The 20,644-nt window shown below is 50.1% G+C and overlaps 1 protein-coding gene across 1 annotated transcript; it reads right to left on the reverse strand.

The window, feature by feature from the left end:
* Positions 1-2,146: 2,146 nt before the first annotated feature.
* STIP1 (stress induced phosphoprotein 1) lies at positions 2,147-14,936 on the reverse strand. The gene is made up of 13 exons (XM_027531608.1): positions 14,624-14,936; positions 10,953-11,162; positions 10,357-10,498; positions 10,062-10,203; positions 9,119-9,287; positions 7,987-8,113; positions 7,799-7,901; positions 7,458-7,578; positions 6,130-6,351; positions 3,699-3,735; positions 3,392-3,495; positions 3,060-3,232; positions 2,147-2,618 (listed from the first exon to the last, which is right to left on the reverse strand). The coding sequence occupies exons 1-13, from the start codon at positions 14,798-14,800 to the stop codon at positions 2,546-2,548; spliced, it is 1,800 nt and encodes a 599-aa protein (XP_027387409.1). The 5' UTR covers positions 14,801-14,936; the 3' UTR covers positions 2,147-2,545.
* Positions 14,937-20,644: the final 5,708 nt, after the last annotated feature.

Here is a 20,644-nt window from a genome sequence, read left to right on the forward strand (position 1 = left end):
ACCCTCCCTGGCTTATCACCAGCAGGGCGGGCTTGGCCCCTCCCCAGGGCGGGCGGGCGGGCGCTGGGTGCAGGAAGCAACTGCCAACACAGCCCTGCCTCTGCTTCCAGTAAGCACAGGAAGCAAGTGGGGCTTGTGGACCCAACACCCCACAAAGGGTCCCCTCATTTGGAGGAAACTCAGTTCAAACTAGAAAAGCCACCAGCTCGGGTTCCCTTGTAGGAAGCCATCTTCCCTCTCTGGCCTGTCATGAGGTGGGGTCTTCCAGCTGCCAAAAGCAAGAGCAGTGGCATTGTAAGGATGAGATCTGGGTTATTTAGGGACCTGGCAGGTCAGGCCAGAGGTTCCCCAGGTGGTGCCGCAGCAAAGAATCTACCTGCAGTGCAAGAGATGTGGGTTCAATCCCTGGGTTGGGAAGTTCCCCTGGAGAAGGAAATGGCAACGCACTCCAGGATTCTTGCCTGGAAAATTCCATGGAGAGAGCCGGCGGGGCCACAGTCCATGGGGGTCACAGAGTCGGATACAATTGAGCACACACGCAGGTCAAGTCAGCTCAAGCCCAAGAATGCCTTTTATCACCACAAAGCAGATCCTTAAAGGCCCCAAGGGAAACAACTTTCTTAAGTCTTTCCTGTTCCCAGTAAGGGCCTATTTTCCTGCCAACCTCAGAGCTGCCCAGGGGAATAGCTGAACAGAAAGTGAAAGTCAAGTTGCTCAGTCGCGTCCGACTCTTTGCGACCCCATGGACTGTAGCCTACCAGGCTTCTCCGTCCACGGGATTTTCCTGGCAAGAGTACGGGAGGGGGTTGCCATTTCCTTCTCCAGGGCATCTTCCCAACCCAGGGATCGAGCCCGGGTCTCCAGCATTGCAGGCAGACGCTTTACCCTCTGAGCCAGTGGGCCCCTAATGTTTCATGGCCTGACTGCCCCCATGCCTTCAAGTCTCGTCTTCAGACTTGCTACCTCCCTCTGTCCTTCTACTTGCATCATGGGGCCAGTGCCCATGAGGCTCACTCCTGTTCTGCCCCTATGCAAACATGACTTGGAGGGCTCCTGGTGGCCCGTCTTCCTGATGCATCAGGATGTAAAGTTCAAGAGAGCAGGGCCTTATATTCACCCCTGGCTCCCGCAGAAATTCAGCCTTTCTAGGCAATCAATTTAGGGATGGAAATTGACCAGAACCTGAAGAGATCGTAGTACCAAAGGTGCTGCAGAACCCCCGAGGGTTGTGCCACCCAGACAGGGGAGGGAGGCCACCAGCAAGGCTGGGAGGGGGCCGGGGCAATTCCTGGGGAAGGCCAGCTTCAGATTATGCAAAGTCAAGGCAGCAGGAAGTACAGCCAGCTGCTGGCCTCAGCAGGTTGCTAGCCCCAAAGCTTCACTCTTGGAGCAAATGAGGAAGTTTTAGTCCAGGCTCAGAAGCCACCCCAGTCCAAGATGAGGGTTTTTAGAATATTTCCTGCAGCTGTGGGAAAGTGTAATTAAAACCTACTTTAAGCTCAGTTGAGAGCAGAACACACACAGCAGCTGAGGGCTTTCGAGCCCTCCAGTAGGGAAGTCTGAAGCATCTCCTGCAAGGGAAATTGGTTTTGGTTCTTGGATGGGACCCACTGTTCTCTGGTCAAACTGGCTTCTGGCTTTGAGTGTGGAGAACTGACAGCATAGGAATCACCTGAAGTTCAATGGGACACTCTGGAGCTGGAGCCACTCTGGGTCAGGTCATCTCCTTCCAAGTCGTCCACTGGGCGACAGCACCACCTAGTGGCCACGTCGAGAGGCAGTGAGTCACTCAGGCGTGTCCGACTGCCACCCATGGACTGTACAGGCTCCTCCGTCCATCAGATTCTCCATGCAAGAATACCGGAGTGGGCTGCCATTCACTTCTCTAGGGCATCCTCCCAACCCAGGGATGAAACCTGGGTTTCCCTCACTGCAGGCAGATTTTTTACTGTCTGAGCCACCAGGCAAGGCGGTGGAACCGAGAAAAGCTCACACCCAACCCCACCATTTAGGAAGACAAAGCATGCCTGGTTCCTAGTAGTCAGCTGGCACTCACACCTCTTCCAACCCAAGCTGTGACTCCCACAGGACAGATGCTTCAGTCTTTTGGTAAAAAAATAAATAAATAAATCACTCAGAGACATAACAATGTATAACCACGCCTGACTGGCTTGTTTTATTGGAGAAGAGGACGTGGAGTTAACAATGTGAATGAAGACAGTTGGGACCTGAGGTTGGGAAGAACACCCTCCCCTCCCCATACAAGCCCACTGCCCCAAATAAAAAATAACCAACTATGGGAGAGCAGCCGAGACAGCGACTGGGGGGCAGGGGAAGGACCATGCGTGTGCTGGGAGGGCCCAGAGGCAGCAGCTGCACGAATGCGCGAGTGTAAGTCTCTGAATCTTCCATGTAGGTCTGTATAAATATATAGATACGCTGTTCGCTTGTCACCCCTTCTCTTCCTTCTGCTCCATGCTGCGTGCCGCGGTCCCAGCTCCTCTTTCCACATGAGGGCGAAGGGAAGGGGATGATGCGCAAGTCATCACCGGATGGCAATCAGACCCACATCCATCAGCTTCTGGATCTTCTGTGCTATCACAGGGTTCTTTAAGTGTCTGACAAAGAGGCAAAGTTACCCGAAATGAGACTTAACCCCTAAAAATTTTTACCTGCTCGCAGAGCAAGCCCTAGTGCAACCCGCCCTGGACACAACCAGCAAGAGGTGGTAAGGGGAGTCCTGGTGGAAACTGCCCTGTGGGAGAACCGCACGGGCCTCCTCTGCCAGTGGCTGGAACCTGACCACTCTCACTGGACACGAGCCCACGGAAACAGTACACTGAGACCTTTTCCCAGCAACACTGGTCTTTCTAACTAACCACTTAAGCCATTATCACCAACAAAGCCCTTCCAGCTCACTACCACCTGCCAACCTTTTAACCGAGAATTAGACTGTACACACGCCACTTAGGTGGATCACACTGCTGCCAAAGTTGTGCATTCTCACTGTTTTTGTCCACCTTTTCCCTCCAAGGCCGTCACCCCCCAGCTCGACTCACTCGCTGAGCGCCTGGGGGTCCTTCTGCATCTGTTCCAGGATGAGCCGCATGGCCGGGTCGCTCATTATTTGCTGCACCTCCGGGTCGGCCATGGCCCGCCGCTTCACATCCTCGGGGCTGTCGTGTCGGTTATACTGGGCCATCACGCAGCGCTGGTAACCATCTGCGGCCTCCTGCATTCCGGCAGGGCCAGAAGGGGAGAGCGTTAGCACTACCTGGCTCACTGCTGCAGCAGGTCCAAGGTAACAGGAGTCATTGAGGGGGAGGGCGAGAGGGAAGAATCAGAGAAAGGGAAGCAGGGCAGAGATCCCTGAAGGCCAGGGCAGCCCCACCTTGCAGTTAGAGTCCAGGTCGAGTGCTTTCTGGTAGACATCCATGGCTTTCGTGTAGTCCTTCATCGCCTCCAGGGCAGCTGCTTTCCGGGTATAACCCTTGACTGGAGACAGAAAAGGAGAGAGGTGAGGCATCACCCAGAACACACTTCCGCCTGCTTTCACCTGCTCTGAACACCATCACTCCTCAGCCTGACACTAGCTTCAAAATGTTATAACCTCCAAAGACACACAGGCAGAGTATGCTCTCTCTTCTCAACCCTCTGGCCAGACAGGGGGCAGCGGAGTAGCACAGGAAGACACTTACTGAAGGTTGGCTCCAGCTGGATGCACTCCTCACAGTCCTAGGAAGGAAAAGCAGAAACGAATCAGGCTCATTCCTTTAGAGGAGCTACCCCACAGCTGACTCATCACCTGGGATCACAAACCCAACTGTTCACCCAGGGCCATTACAGAACATGCGACTTTTGTTCTAGTGCCTCTTTTACTTATTTTTGGCTGCACGGGGTTTTCACTGCTGCGGCTTCTCTTCTTACAGAGCACAGGCTCTAAGGCATGTGGGCTCAGTAGCTGTGTTTCTGGGCTCTAGAACACAGGCTCAATAATTGTGGTGCACTGGGTTAGGCACTCTGCAGCATGTGGGACCTTCCTAGACCAGGGATTGAATCCATATCTCTTGCTTTGGCAAGTGGTTTCTTTACCACTAAGCCACCAGGGAAGCCCCTTATTTTTAAAACTTTATTAAAGTACAGTTGATTTACAATGTTGAATTAGTTTCAGGTATACAGCAAAGTGAATTAGTTACACATATACAAATAATCGCTGTTTTTAAGATTCTTTCCCCATATAGGCCATTATAGCGTATGGAGTGGAGTTTCCTGTGTTACACAGAAGAGCCTTATTAGTTATCTTATATATAATAGTGTGTATATGCCAGTCCCAATCTTCCAATTTACTCCCCACCCCAGTACTTCTATAACTCTGGCCTCATGGTGATTCAATAGAAGGCCCAGATAAAGGAGAAAAGGAGAGCAGAGAAGCAAAGTAAGGAGAACGTCAAGACACAAGAAACCAGATCCTGAACCATCTCACAAGGGAAGGGGTCTAGATTCCTTAGAAGGCTGATGTTAATGAGGGAAAAAACCCCGAAATGTAGGGAAACTTCTACTTCAAAAAATTAAAAAGGACAATGATCACCAGAGGAAATAAATGGACCCCGATACTGACAACTCCATAACTTTATTTTTAGACCAGTGAGGAAATCTGAATATGGCCTTAGCTTTGCTATTATTAGGTGCTAATAATGTTGTGAATGGATAAGGAGAGTCATTTTAGGACATGTATGCTCAAAAACCTATGAGGTGAAGTGTCAAAATGTATCATTTCCTTTCACAAACAGTTTTAGCAAGCGTCAGTGCTTATTGTTGAAAATGAAGGAAAACACAGGTATTTTGTATACTTGCTTGATGTGTCTTCAGAACATAAAATTACAGGACAAAGAACGCTATGCAGTGTGCCATGCGCACCGTGGCCCAACCAATGGCTAATGAGGAGCCCGAAGACCAGAAGCGATCCTGCTGATTCCTTCCTCCCATTTGCAGTTTGGGAAAAGTCCTATGCCGCCTCTCAGGTGATTAACAATGTTATTCTTTGCTTTGCAAACCAACTTGCTTCTGACACGGCCCTTGTGCAGTCCTTCCAGCAGCAGTGATGTCTCTAGGCTGGACGGACCCAAAAGATCTGGGTCATCAGACAAAAACCATCATGGACTCAGGTACTGGGGTCTCTAGATAGATCCAATTGCCAAGATGCACAGATTAGCTCACGTTCAAGGGCATGATGGAGAGGAACTCCTCCAGTGCTGAATACTGGCATACCTGACCACGTGCGATGTGACTTACAGCAGCAGTCCCATATTACTGAGTACCGAAGAAAGAAGTGATGGTAAAGTTCCTATAGAAAGCGAGGCAGTTCACCCCTTCCCCCAAGTTAAACACAGAACTGCAATACCTCCGCTGCTGCATGCAACACCCGGAAGGACCGACACGAGGGGCAGACAGCTGTCTGTGCACCCACGCTCACGGCAGCGCCGCTCCGCACCGCCCGAAGCGGGGACAACCCAACCTCCACTGATGGGTGAACCGACGAACACACAGTGTGGGCTATCCACGCTACAGAACACCACTCAGCCACGAAAAGGAAATGCTACAGGCTACAACATGAACCCTGAAGACCCTATGCCAAGTGACACGAGCCAGGCACAGAAGGCCCAGTACTATATGATCCCACTTACAGGAGGTCCCCAGAGTGATCAAAGACAGAAAATAGAACGCTGGTTGCTAGGGGCTGGAGGAGAGGAATGGGGAGTTTAGTGTTAGAAGATGCAGCTTCCACTTGGGAAGATGGACAAGCTCTGCAGCAGAGGGTGGTGGTGGCTGCACAACAGTGTCACAGACTCGACGCCACTCAACTGTGCATTTAAAACGTCAAAAGGCAAAATGATTACCACATGAAGAAAGGCAACGGGAAGGGAAAAGGATCGACTTTCCCAAATACTTCCTACACGCGAAACAACACTACATGGGCCAGGACAGGGTAACACAGGCCCTGGACTTTCAGTCTCATACACACACCACCACCTTGAATCTATCATCAAAGCAAGAACGTCAAGCTGATGTTGACGAACGCACGAAAAGAGGAAGAACACATTTCTCATGGACAGGTTACCCTGCCTTCACCTTGAGCGCCAGCTGGAACTCCAGGAGCTTGGTGTAGCAGGCAGCTCGGTTGCTGTACAGCTTGGCGTCTTTGGGGTTCCGTTTGATGGCTTCCGTGTAGTGCTTCATGGCCTGGGGGTAGTCCCCTTTCTGAAAACACTCATTGCCTTTGTTCTTCTCCTCCAAGGCCAGGTCAGGGTTTATGTAGGCCAGCCGCTCTTGCTCCTTCAAGATTTTCTCTGCCTAAAAAAATTCTTGAAATAGTCATTTAAACTCTCATAACACTGGGCTAATAAAAAGTCTGAATTTCAATTTTCAGAAAGTACTGCTTGGTGGTGGTGGTTTAGTCACTCAGTCGTGTCCGACTCTTGCGACCCCACGGACTATAGCCTGCCAGGCTCTTCTGTCCATGGAATTCTCCAGGCAAGAATCCCAGAGTGGGTTGCCATTTCCTTCTCCAGGGGATCTTCCTAATCCAGGAATTGAACCTGGGTTTCCTGCACTGCAGGTAAATTCTTTACCGACTGAGCTATGAGGTACTGCTGGTGAGATTTAATTTTGGGATTAATAATTTTATATTCCTTACACTACGTACAAACTACAAAGATATATTGTACAGCACAGAGAACATAGCCGATATTTTATAACTTTAAATATACACTATAGTTAGTAAGTTTTGAGTTGTTATACCACTGAAATAACGTTGTAAATCAACCTTACCTCAATTAAAGAAAAGAATTTTGTATTTCTCATTATCAAGGTATATATACTATGAAACAGAACAAATGGTACTGACATACACTTGGTACAAAGATATGCCTTATGTGAAAATGATGGACTAACAGCTCTTATTTTTCTGACCAATCTTTGTGTGAATAAAATCACCCCCCTGCATAATTTGGTTGTATAAAGTAAGAAAAAATTTCATTTCAGTTCAGTCGCTCAGTTGTGTCCGACTCTTTATGACCCCATGGACTGCGGCACGCCGGGCCTCCCTGTCCATCGTCAACTCATGGAGTCTACCCAAACTCATGTCCATCGAGTTGGTGATGCCATCCAACCATCTCATCCTGTCGTCCCCTTCTCCTCCTGCCTTCAATCTTTCCCAGCATCAGGGTCTTAATTTACAATAAAAACCACAACACTGTCAGTGCGCTGACCCTCAACAAATTTAAGGTCAAAATGCTGGCCGACTAAAAAAGACAGCAGAAAAACTGGGTTATTTCTATGTGTTGTCATCATTTACAGGGGACACGTCATATAAAATAACCAAAGACAACAAATTCATTACTAAATAAAAATGACTACAACAAATCGAGTTAAGAAAACATCCCTCATTCCCTACCCACCTGCTGGCATTTCTTGAGCACATCTGGGGTTCGGTGCTCTGCCAGAGACTTGTTGTAGAAATGGATGGCATCCTTGTACTTTTCTTCTTTGAAGTAAGAGTTGCCAATTCGTGCATAAGCTCTGACAAAGACACAAAGAAGAAGAATTTGCTAAGGGCAGAGCACAGACAAGGTCAGCCTCTGCAGAGGCAAAACATCTAGACACAAGGCCCACATCGTGCCCCCAGCACCACATCCTTCTAAAACCTTCAGTCTCAGTCCCTGCAGCCTCCTTTCCAGCCCCCTCCCACTGCAGACACGGGACCCTCCCGATTACTCAAGGCACTCCAGGTCAAGCGTACTTGGCAATCTGTCGGTAGTCTTCTCGGTTTTCTCGCCCCACTTCAATGGCCTTCTCACAAAGCTCCCGGCATTGACCATAGTCACCCTTTTCGAAGTACACGGCTGCCAAGCAGAGGATCAAGAAGAGTCAGCCCGTGCCTCTTCCGCGGGACCTTGGGAGCACTCCCGCGCACGGGCCGGGCCTCACCTGCTTGGTTGGTTATGTACGTCATGTTGGTGGGATCCAGGTCTTTGGCTTTGTCGTAGTGCTTCAAGGCCGTGTCAAAGTCCTTCTTCTTGTAGGCTTCATTCCCCAGCTCTTTTTCTCTCAGCGCCTAGAGGAGGTGCGGAAGGAGGAGGGCTGAGCACATCTAACCCAGATGGCAAAGGGAGCCAGTGCCTGGGATGTCACAGGTACGCACAGCACACACACCCGACGAGGCTACGGGAAGCAGGTTCTCCACACCCAGAGGGGAGTATCAGCTGTTAAGATGGAAAACTGGTTTCTTCTCTGCTTCCTCCAAGACACCCCCTTATCCCACCTACTCTCCTGGATTTTTGTCCGAAAGTGAGGGTTTCCTCAGAGAAGAGGAAATCCCCTCAGCTTGAAACAACCTGAAAGCGGACAACACAGCTCTGTGCTGGGTTTAACCCAAGAGGCTGAGCAAGTTCGGTCTCTCTCACGCGCAGTCTCTGGGTCCCAGCCACCAGGAAACGACAGCAGAGGGGTGAGGAGGAGCGGGAGGGGCTGTCCTGGTGGCAGGAGTCTGCAGCAGACTCACGATCACCCACACCGTAGGGCCTTTTTCCAGCTTTGAGACACCATGAGCAACCAACGCTTACCCATTTAACGGTACTAAATTTGGCAACAATCTGCTGTTCCCATTTATAAGAAGGGAAATAAAACCGTTCAGCACAGGCCTGATGCTCTGAGAGACTGAAAGTTGTCCGCTAAGCCAGGAAACAGAAGCATATGAGCTGACAGACAACATTCTTCTGGATCACAACAAGAACAAGGGCCACACACAGATTTCAGGCTGACCCTGGCTGATGTCCACACTGCCAGAACCATGAGCCAGAACCACAGTGGCCGTGGGATCCTGTGGCAGACTCTGAGACACACAGTTCCTATGGAACTGCTTGTTACATGGACCTTTTAACATACGAAACATTTTAATTATCAATAACAGTAATTTGACCACACACTGAGCACTCAAAAACCCAGCACAGCCATCCGAAGTCTGAAGATGGTCCTACCGGACACATATTGCCGGCTACTAGGCAGTTTCTAAATGCATGATAGTAAAGTGTTCTAGAGAGACAGATACACACACACCAACCTGCTTCTTATTCTCTGGAAGATCTTCTTCCATTGGCTCTGGTTTTGTCTCCTTTTTGGGAGGAGGTGGTGGTGGAGGTGTTGCAACTTCCTCCTCTTCATCCATACTGCCCAGATCAACTCCGAGCAGGACGCTAAGAGTAGTCATGATCCGGGGATCTTGCAGTTTCCTAGTATTGGTTAAAAAAATGAAGAATAGCACTTAGTCTTCTCCAGAACTGATCTTAAACCCTACTTACTGCTAAAGCTCAGATTATTGAATAGAAAAGATTCTTACCCATGGGAAGGTTGCTAGGTTCTGTACTACCCATGAATTACAACTGTGGAATGCTCAACCCCTCAAAATTCCATATAAAATATGAGGTAACGCAGATGGGGTTTGTTTCTAGAGGCCAGCAGACACACAGGGGAGTGAGTTACAGGTACACTCTGTCTGATCTCAGGTCAGAGGCACCCAGGCAGTCACAGACACCAGCACAAGATTTAGAGCCGATCTTTAGATCTGATGTGCTTTCAACCTTGAGTTTCCACTCCAACACACCAATAGAGAGGACTATGTTGGGTTCTCACTATCAAGGTACATGTACCATGAAACAGAATCAATGGTATTGACATACATTCAGCACAAAAACACGCCTCATGTGAAAATGTATGCCTGTGTATACAGAAAATACAGAGCTGATGCCAGGTCAGCACTGCCAAGAGTGCAGTGAAGGTGGGGAGGGGCAGAACAAGCCCCCCAGATTACTCTAATACGTGATCCCCCCGACCCTTTCTAGAAATACAAATAAGCAATAAAGCAGTAAACTCTGACTGCTCTTTGGAGGGAAAAAACAAAGGCAGAAACCCCAGTCTGGTCTAGGGAACCCCTGCCACAGGGTCCTAGGAAGAAACCACAACAGTTGTGTTTGTTTCTAGAGACAAACCTGCCGCCTTGAACTTACGTGCCCAGGTCGGACGGCTTGTTCCGCAGCTGCTCGATCAGTTCCCGGTAGGTAGGATCTGCGAGCAGAGTCTTGGTCCTGGGATCACTCTCCAACTTCTGGTACAGATTAGGCATGTTGAAAGGGTTCATGAATTTCCTTTCTGTTTTGAATAAAGGAAAGCGCACCACCAGGAAGTCGGTTACTGTGCCCCTGTGGCCTACTAAACCAACACTGGGGGTGGGGGGAGCCTCAACACTACCCAAGTATAAAACAGCAGTCAATAACAGGGGCAGGGCAGTGTTCTGGGGTCTACCTGCCAGCCGGGCCTCCATATTCTGTAAACCTTCTTTGAGCTGAGGATTGTTTGCTTCATGTTTTAAACCCTCCTCATAGGTTTGCTTGGCTTCTTCAAATCGGTTTAAGAATTCAAGAGCCGCTGCTTTTCGTGAGTAGCCCTTAAACCAGCAAAGAAAGATAAAAAATAAGACACCCAGAGGTAAATTCCAAAGATGAAGTCAAAACAATCTACTTTACAATTCATGGAACAAAACGGGTATTCACGTGAAGGCCACAAAACAAACCAACAAACAGGAAGAGGACCAGGACACAACGGTAGTATCTGTCGACCCTGCAGAACACGGCCGCTTCAGCCCAGTTCATCTCATGACGCCAAGTGCTGTTAGCTTCTAGAGCAGTTTTCTCTTAGTACAGAAAGTAAAACATGTCTTAACTAACAGTACCTCAGATGTGACAAAACATGTCACCACTCTGAGGAACATTCTAACAGGCAGGAAGACCAAGGAGAGGGCAGTAACCAACTACGAGTCTCTCAGGACAGGTGGCCAGGCAGGCCAGAGCTACCCCAGAGGAGCTTCCGGGCTCCTGAAAAGCCCCCTTTGCGCGGCTTACCTTGCCCCAGTCAGGCTTCAGGTCAACGGTCTTGCAGCCGTCCTCGTAAGCCTTCTGGTAGTCTCCCTTCTTGGCATAGGCCGCGGAGCGATTGCTGTAGAGCACGTGGTTCTGGGGGTCTAACTTAATGGCTTCGGAGTAGCACTGCAGCGCATCGTCAATGTTGCCGGCACTCAGGGCCTTGTTGCCCTTCTCTTTGAGCTCATTTACCTGAGAAGAGAGGAACCAATACAGTTTCTCCCCATGAAATTCTTCTTTAGTCCCTATTTCTTAAGTGACACTCATTCCTTTCTGTAGTTGTTGACAAACTGGTTACTTTACACATCAGAAAAAACAAATCACAGATTAATTTACAGTTCCCACGCCTGTGGGAAACAGCAAGGAAAAAATAAAGTAACAAGGAAGAAGTGGCCTGTCTCTGCCCTTTGCTGGCTCCCCTGGGGATTAACAATTCCAGACACTCTTCCAAAACTCTCAACTTTGAGCTGAAGAAGCCACTCTAGGACATATGCATGAATGCCTTTTGTGGAAAAAGAAATTTCCTTTGGATTTCCAGAGTTCAAATGATGAACTGAACACAGGCCTAGTTGAAGAGGGAGCTTCCTCACTGAAGAGGGAGCCAGGAACAGAGGACTAAGGACGCACTGGTACACGCTCCAGCAACCTTCGGGTACCAGGATGGCCTTCAGGAGCATCAGGACGCTCACCGAGCACCAGAGAACAATCTGTTTCCACTGGTAGATGTCACAACACGGCAGACTGTGGCTGTTTCTTAACAGCTAAAAAATGCAGCTAGGATAAAAATCAGTTTTTGTCATGTTTAAATATTAAACACACTTAAACAAGTGAAGGGGCTGCCCTGGTGACTCAGTGGTAAAGAATCCACCTGCAGTGCAGGAGAGGAGGATTCGACCCCTGGGTTGGGAAGATACCCTGGAGAAAGAAACCGCAACCCAGTCTTGGCTGGAGAATCCTATGGACAGAAGAGCCTGGCCGGCTACAGTCCGTGGGGTGGCAAGAGAGTTGGACACGATTTAGTGACTAAACAGCAACAAAACCGACGGAAGGAGGATCAAGTAGCACTGCTGCAGTTCCATTCCCTCGTCTCTCAAATACCCAGAACCGAAACAGCAGGGGCACACCGAGAGGGTCAACTGGTGTGAAATGGACCTTGGCCATATCAGAACAGGCTTCTAATTAAAAGGCTTCTCCAAACTGGACTTCCCTGGTGGCTCAGATGGTAAAGCGTCTGTCTACAATGCGGGAGACCTGGGTTCAATCCCTGGGTCGGGAAGATTCCCTGGAGAAGGAAATGGCAACCCAGTCCAGTACTCTTGCATAGAAAATCCCATGGACAGAGGAGCCTGGTGCAGGCTACTATCCATGGGATCACAAAGAGTCGGACACGATTGAGAGACTTCACTTTCACTTTCTCCAAATCAGGGAGCCCAACAAGAGAGGAGGACCACCCCTCAAACGCCCACACATTGGTCAGAACAGCTGTGTCACTCAGGACACAAGCCATTCTTTCCTGGTATGCCCATCCAGTGTACTGATGCAAGAAAGAATTCTGCTGTGAGAAATGACTTCGGAACCCTGAGGCACACCAAATGGGACCCTCCACTAGCCAGAAAAATCTGAAGACAACCTCCAAGAGGAAAAAGGAGAGACTACCAAATTTAACCAGCAAGGAAAAAAATCTTATAGAATGCAAGCTGGAAGGTGAGAAGTTAAAAAACTCAAATAGTTTCACGAGGCAGCTGAGAATACCTTGGTGACATTCTTGCCTATCCTACAGAACATTTTCCAAACTGAGCACACCTTTCCTGCAAGCAGGAAATCAGCACTTGAAAACATCAAGTGGATGGAGAAGGAAATGGCAACTCCACTCCAGTATTTTTACCTGAAAAACCCCATGGACAAAGGAACCTGGCAGGCAACAGTCCATGGGGTTGCAAAGAGTCCAGCGTGACTTAGCGACTAAACAAGATGATTGTGTGCTAAAAATGTGAAGTGCGTGCATTTGAACTGATAAATTTATATCAACTGACACATAATGCATACATAATGCAACTGACACATAATGCCTGTATGTGGTCAAATTTTAAGTTTTATCACTGTGAGATTTTATTTGAAAGGTAGTTTAAAAAAAACACAATTTTACACACTCAAAATGTCTCCTATTTGAGTATTTCCTAGAACTGAAACATGCATCTAAGAGGGAAAAAAAGTTTACATACTGAACGGATGCAGGACAGCAGGTTGTAACACACCTGGCCGCCTTGTACAACAGGCCTGTAAACTGCAGTCCCTGAGTTTACTCAGTCTACCTGCATGCACACTTCTATGGGCAAGTGCGATAAAGCAATATTTTTTCCCCGTATTTTGATAACTTCGGAATGAGCGCTCTTCTTAAATTTAAAATCAGTTTCTTGTCTGTATCACAGCCTATTCAATCCCAGACACAATTTAGTTATCATGAGGGTGAGAAATGTTTAAACTCTCAGTTTCCACTCTAATTTTTTAAAAATTTAGCAAAGAAGCTCCAGAGTTAGCTAAAGGGAGCAATAGATATACCAGGATAAAAGATTCAGTTTTGTAGATCACACCAATAAAAACTCCGAGCTGTTCCTCCTCCTCCCCCCAATCAACCATTACAGCCCAATAACAGGTTCCAATTCAATAAAACCTCTCTAGAGTCTCACAACCCTCAGGCCACAGAGGACACAATTAACTCACAGAGAGTAACCCACAACAGCCTCAAGCTCAGCCTCCCCATAACGCTGAACGAAGTCAAACAACTTACTTCTCTCTGCTTAACTATATACTTTAAATTTCCTTCAGCAACCAAATTCCTCCTCGTGCAATTAAAACCCCACGTTTTAGAAGAACCAGTCGTCGGTCAACTCTTGAATCACACACATACAAAGAAAAGACGAAGAGAGGGAGGTGCTGCACATAATGATTTGTAAAACCCTGGTAGAGATGAAATTCTTTCCAAGGACTTCTGTTGCACCCTCTCCTTTCCCGAATCAGGCTAAGAAGTCGGCCTGCTGCTCATCATACCTTCACTCAACACTCTTCCACCCCGGCCTTCCATGCAGAGAAGTAGGGTTTCCCCGCAACTGGCCACCGAGTCCATCAGCTACTTGCAGTGTATTCCCGTCCCCGCGTTCCTCCAAGTTAACTGGGGCCAAATCCTGGGTAACCTCTTTGCAATCTCAGATCTCTCTCCCAGAAGACGAATTCCCAGAGGTTGACCTGATCCCTCTCGCCTTTCGCAAGGCCTCTCGCCCACCTCCAGCCCTCCAAACGCCGCGGGCGCCATCCCCTGCTCAGCCTGGACCCACGTCCTGGGAGGCCTCAGGGGCCCAGCCGCGGCTCTTCTTCCCGCCGCGGGCCGGACTTAAGCCGAACTGGTGCGTCCCCCGGCCCATCTCGCCGAGTCGACTGGCGACGAGCACTGAGGCGACCCCGCGCTCCCCGCCGCCAGGCCTCACTCCCCGGCCGCCCGCCGCGGCCCTCACGCCCTCGCCTTCCCCGCGGCTCCGCCGACCCCGGCCCCCGCCCCGGCCACAACAATCGGGCGCCCGCCCCGCCCCTCCACCCGCGGCCCAGCCTTGGCGGGTGCCAGAGCGGCCACGGGCCGCAGCCCGCCCCTCCCCCTTCACCTGCTCCATAGCCCGGTCCGGAACCCCGTTGAATAGACTCCGTCGGCTCCGCGTTCCCAACCGCACGCGCCGCCTTCTGGAACCTACTAGAAGCTGCCGGGACCCCCAGATCCCGCCTCTTCCTCGCCGGCTCACTGGTCGCTTCCCTCTAGGGGGCTTTCTATGGTTTCCTCCCATTGGCTTGAAGTCTAGCCCATCATCTTTGCTTCTTTCTCATTGGACAGTGGGGAGAGTCCTGCCTCCCCCGCGTTTCGAGACTGGACGTTGCTCTGAAAGCCCCACCCATCATATACTCTATGATTGGAGGGAGGGGCGGACCTCTGCGACACCGATTGGTCACTTAGCCCGCCAATCATGGCCGCGCTGGCCGCGCCCATTGGTCCTATTCTTTCTGGAAATTTCCACCTCTCCCATTGGGCTGACAGACTCCGTGACAGCACCGCCTTCAGATTTAAAAAATTTCAATTGGTCGGTAAGTTGCAGACACTTTGTTCTGATAGGTTTAAATTGCTGCCCTTCAAAGAGCAGGTAGGGTTTTTACAGCCGCGGTGGGTTATGGGAGTCTGAGGCCACAGACACGCTCTGCAGTGGTCGTTTCTGAGGGTGTGGGTTTGGTGGGTCCGCCCGGGCCGCTTCTTCCGTCGGTCTGCGGCGAGTCAGTCTGAAACAGTTCGCGTCTATCCGGCGGCATTGAGTCTTGGTCCTTCGCCGGAGTGTCAGGCTCAGGGGTCCCAGCCAGTGAGGGTGACAGTTTGGATTGGCCTCGGGAGCGCAGCCTGGCCCGTCCCTGAATCCCAGTATTGGGTTCTGGGTGTCCCAAAATCCCGCGTGATGGTGAAGGCGCTGGGGCTCGAGTAGGACTGGCTCGGAATTTCATCTTGGCCGATCTCCTCGGTGGAGATGCACACCCTCGCTGAACCTCGCGGGTAGAGGGCCGTGGCGTGGGATTGTTCACATTCGTGCAGTAGAGTTTTTAGCCGTTAATGAAGGGTCTCTGCCTCCGTTATTCGGAGGTAAGGGGATGAAGGAAACAAAAGACCTCACTGAGGTGCTTGATCACCTACTGGCGGCGTCCTGGGCGATTCTTAAAATCGTTGCCCTCTTGCGAAAGGCAGGACGGGTACCTGCAGAGAAACAGAAAGGGCTAGAGCGTTAGAGAGACATGATTTCGCTCTGGGCCAGTGTGGTTCACGGAACAAAGGCCTTGTATGTCTGGGGTCTAGAGGGAGCTTGGGTGAGGGTCTTAGGCATTGCTGCGCCCGCCCCACCTCCCCACCCCCAGCTGGGTAATGCCATCCCTTCCCTGTGTTTTAGCTGCCCTTTATGCCAATAGGTTGTCACAGGGTCCTCTTCCATCCCAGCTCTGTGACCCCCTTCTCAGACATTGCAACCTAGGTCGCTGCGGATCGCATGCCTCCCTTGATAACCCCCTCCCTTGCTTGGAAGTTTGGAAGCTTTTAGAGTGGAGATCAGGGCCTACATGACAGGCCCACTTTTCCCATCTGTTCTTTGCCTGTCCTCCACCTTCAGCACCAAACTCCAGGCGCACTCTTCGTCTGTTCCTTGAGCTAGGTGGGCTCCTTTATTTTGGGCCTGCCTGCAAGATGTTTCCTCTGCTGGCATCCCCCTTCCACCAACTCTGCCAGGTCTTGCAGGCTAATAAGAGCTGTCAAGGTTCTCTGGCGACCTGCTTGCAAGCAGCTCACTCATTTCTGTCTGCCAGTTTATTTGCTTTCACTACGCCATGGGCCACACGAGTCCTACAGCAGCAACTTTGGTATCCATCCATGGCATATTTTGTAGGGCCTACAAGGGCCTTGTGTCTATTTTCGTTTATATTTTTGTCTTCCATGTAGGTTATACAGTGTCTTGCACCTAGCTTAATCAAATATGCCCTGTAGTGTTTTAGGTATAATTGTGGGCACTGGGGAGGTGCAGTGAGGAATTAAAAAATCAAAGTTTGCACGTAGAACCAGCAGTAGAGACAGAGCACTGGGTAAGTGGGCAGTGTTGCATTTTCAGCAGGGGGACCAGATCAGACCCCAGTGAGAAGCTCATACTTGAGAAAAAACCTGAGGAAGTGAAAGAGTGAGATTCATGGAACTCCTAGGGAAGAAGCTTGCCAGTCAGAGGGAAGGTCAAATGCAAAGGCCTTGGGGTAGCCAAAATGGCAGGGGTAGGAAGGAGGGGCGACTAGAGGAACTAGGGGTGGGCAGGAGACCCTGCAGTATGAGATGGCGTTGTGTTCACTTTGGAACATGCCAGCGGATTTTGAGCAGGAAAGTGATGTGATCTGACAGGTTTATCAGGATCCCCCTGACTGCTGTGTCAGGGACGAGGCTGAAAGCCCAGGGGACCTCCTAGTTGGCCGTGGCAGGATTCCAGGAAAGCTGTGATGGTGCTGTGGGCCAGGTGGGAGCAGAATTTGGGTGAGAAAAGTGGGATTAGGAATGCATTTTGGAGGTGCTGACAGGGTCTGTTCATGTAATGGATGCAGGGCATGAAGGAAGGAGGTTAACTCCAAGGCGTTTGCCCGCCTACCTGCTAAGTTAAATCTGTCAACAAGATCCTGCCTTTCTTGGCACGGTGCCCAGACCACCACACTCCTGCCGGTCCCAATGCTGCCCCCCAGCCCGGCTCGTCCTTCAGCGCTTGAGGCCCTTCGAGGCCTTCCATCATCTCCCCCACAGCCTCTCTCCAGGCTTCTCTCCCGTCCCTCCTTCTCTGTGACCTGGCCTTTGCTGTCTCATATCCTGTTTGTACGATTGTATGTGTGGCACACTGCTCTGGGTACAGGGGCTCTTGAGTGAGCAGGGCAGGCCTCAGCTACAGGCTCTGCACAGGTGAACCTTGTCTTCCAGTGGGGGAGACATGTGGTACTGTAACTCACCAGCTGTGTGACTTTTGGCAATCTGCTTAACCTCTCCATGCTTCAGTTGCTTTCATTTTAAAGTGTGGATAGACAAGTTTCAGTGTCAGAGTAGTGAGGACTGAATGATTTCATATTTATAAAGCTGACAACAGTGCCTGATGGCAGAATATGTACCATAAGCATTTGTTAAAGAAGTAGATGCACAAATGAAGATAATTCTGGAGTGGTGAATGCTACATAAAGAAAACAAAAAGTAAAGATAAAGAGTAGTTACCAGGGAGGCAGGGAAGGAGGGCCCAGCAGTTGCTGCTTAGTAAAAGCCCCAAGCCAGGGACAGAGTTCAAGACAGGGCAATAGGAACTGCAAAGGCCCTGAGGCTGAAACAAACCTGGAATTTTCCAGGAACCCAAGGAAGGCTTTTCTCTGCTCTCGTATCCTTTGTCTGTAAATAGAGAAGACAAGCCAATGGTTTCCCAAGGTCACAATAAGAATTAAACAAAATTAACCCATGCTTGTTTTCTCAGACCTGAAACATAAAACTTTGAGAGCCCTCTTTCAGAAAAGAAAAATAAAATACAGTGTAAAAAAAAAAAAAAGTATAGAACTTTAGAAGGGGTGCAAATGAGGGACCCTGAGGTCCTTATGCAGTGTCATGGTAAAGCCATTCTGAACATTAACATTTCCACCAGATCAGGCTTCAAATTTCTTAGTGAACTCAGCTCTCCCCCAGGGTCCAGGAGGCAGTGATGGGGGCCAGCTGGCCAGGGTTCCCTTCCCCAGGTCCCTGGAAATCAAGCAGAAGCTCCACCGCAGCAGGCGTCCTGGCCCTTGACGACGATGCCCGATGCTTCAGTGACTCATGCTGCTATTTTTGGTGCTGCTGCTCTCAAGGTGGGGAGCAAGATGGCAAGGGCTGAATCTGGAGTCAACGCTGAGGCTGTAAATCCTGCAGCGAACGAGAGACAGAAGGAGTCACCGTGTACAACCAAATTCTCTGCAGAGCAAACTCTTAGTTTTAAAGTTCTCCCAGAGGACTTGCTGGTGGTGCTGGGGTTAAGACACCACACTTTCACCGCAGCTCAAGTTGGTTTCATCCCTGGTTGCAAACCTAAGATACCACATACCATGAGGCGCAGCCAACAAAAAAGCTCTACCAATATCAGGAAAAGCAGCTGGAGGACAGGAAGCTAGGCCTGGGAGCGAGGAGAGGGGCGGGGCAGGGCTTGGCTCAGAACTCTGGGGTCTGTAGAGCGTGGGAGTTTCGTTTTTATAAGCACTTTCACTGTTGGAGTGGAAACTTAAGACAACTTTGAGTTTCCTTCTCCACAGGAGAATGAAGTTCCATTCTGGGTTCTGAGAAATTCCTAAAGAATATTTTCATTTCCCATTTAACTGAGTGATTGCTACTTTCAGCTACCCACTAACACAAGTCCTGAATAGCAGGAAAAGCGTGGGGAGAATAAAGTGCTATAGAGTTCTGCTCAATTCAGTGAACTCACAGAGCCAGGAATTGTGCCAGACACTTCAAGGAATAAAATGATGGTAATTATTATCTAATAAGTATTCATCAGAGAGCCCCAGAGCCCAGTCCTGGACCTTGCTGTCCACGGGCCATCCCAGGGTGAGCTCCGCCAGCCTCGTGGCTATAAATACCATCTTGGATGACTCCCACGTTTCTATCTTCAGATCAGATCTGTTCCCAGTTCCACACTTGTCTACCCAGCTGCCTCCTCGACGTCTCCGCTTGGATGGCAAATGGACTTCGCAATGTGTTCAAATCAGAGCTCCCAACATGCTCCCCTGAAGCTGTTCTTCCCTTGACTTCCCTCTTGTCAGTGGCCTCACTATTCTTGGGCTGGTTCACGCTGAAAACATTGGAGGTGTCCTTGACTCCCGTCTTTTACAGCCACGTCCATTTCAGCAAAGTTTGTCAGGGTTCGACAGGGACCCTTCTGCAAGTTCCCATCCGTCTCCTGGCTTTGGGAAGGAGAAGGGCGGGTTGGCTTCCTGAGCAGGTAGGTGGCCAGAGGCAAAAGGAACCGCTGGCTGGGGCTCCCAGGTCATATCCAGGCCTCCCACATGAGATGCTGCTTCCAGTGTGTGGGGCCTATGATTGGTCGCTGCTGTGGGCACTCAGGCCTAGGACCTAGTCCATGCGTGTTAAGTTTGGTGAGTTGAGTAAACGGAGCTGATCATGTGTCTACTCCCTCATGGGGCCCTCCGCCTCTCCCAGGGAGGCTCTCTGACCTTGCCCCCTCTAGGCTTCCTTGCTCCTGATTCTCTCACCCTTCTCTAGGTCCAGTGGGTCTGTTCAGATTCAAACGTGCCAGTGCCACTATCTTCTTTCCAACATCTGTTTCTTGAGAAATAACAAGTGGTGCAGAGTGTGAGCATGGGGAAAGCAGCCCTCTCATATCCTACTGATGGGAAGTCACACTGAGTAGCGTCTATTTAAAGTACAGAAAGCAGCTTCAGGTTTACAGATTTCTCCCGTCTGGGCCTAGCCTGGCGGCACAAGGAAGTATTTTGTTGTTCAGTCACCAAGTCCTGTCCGACTCTTTGCTACCCCCTGGACTGCAGCCCCGCACACTGGAAGCAGGAAGGATTCCCTGGTGGCTCAGGCGGTAAAGCGTCTGCCCACAATCCGGGAGACCCGGGTTCAGTCCCTGGGTCGGGAAGATCCCCTGGAGAAGGAAATGGCAACCCACTCCAGTATTCTTGCCTAGAAAATCCCACGGATGGGGGAGCCTGGTGGGCTACAGTCCATGGGGTCGCAAAGAGTCGGACACGACTGAGCGACTTCATGGACTGCAGCACACCAGGCTTCCCTGTCCCCCACCATCTCCCAAGGATTGCCCAAGTTCATGTCCATTGAATCAGTGATGCCATCCAACCATCTCATCCTCTGTCACCCCCTTCTTCTCCTGCCCTCAGTCTTTCCCTGCATCAGGGTCTTTGCCAACAAGTCAGCTGTTCACATCAGGTGGCCAAAGTATTGGAGCTTCAGCTTCACCATCAGTCCTTCCAGTGAGTATTCAGGGTTGATTTCCTTTAGAATGGGCTTCCCCGGTAGCTCAGCTGGTAAAAAATTCACTTGCAATGCAGGAGACCCTGGTTTGATTCCTAGGTTGGAAAGCTCCATTGGAGAA

This window comes from Bos indicus x Bos taurus, chromosome 29 (assembly GCF_003369695.1).
Source record: "Bos indicus x Bos taurus breed Angus x Brahman F1 hybrid chromosome 29, Bos_hybrid_MaternalHap_v2.0, whole genome shotgun sequence".
NCBI lineage: Eukaryota > Metazoa > Chordata > Mammalia > Artiodactyla > Bovidae > Bos > Bos indicus x Bos taurus.

Bases quoted from the DNA above. Each gene is read 5' to 3' on its own strand.
- STIP1 (XM_027531608.1), bottom strand. From the start codon at position 14,800: ATGGGAGGAAACCATAGAAAGCCCCCTAGAGGGAAGCGACCAGTGAGC. The intron at 11,163-14,623 runs GTGAAGGGGGAG...CTCTCTTCTCAG, and splicing joins CGGACCGGGCTATGGAGCAG to GTAAATGAGCTCAAAGAGAA. The intron at 3,496-3,698 runs GTAAGTGTCTTC...TTCTGTCTCCAG, and splicing joins CCAGCTGGAGCCAACCTTCA to TCAAGGGTTATACCCGGAAA.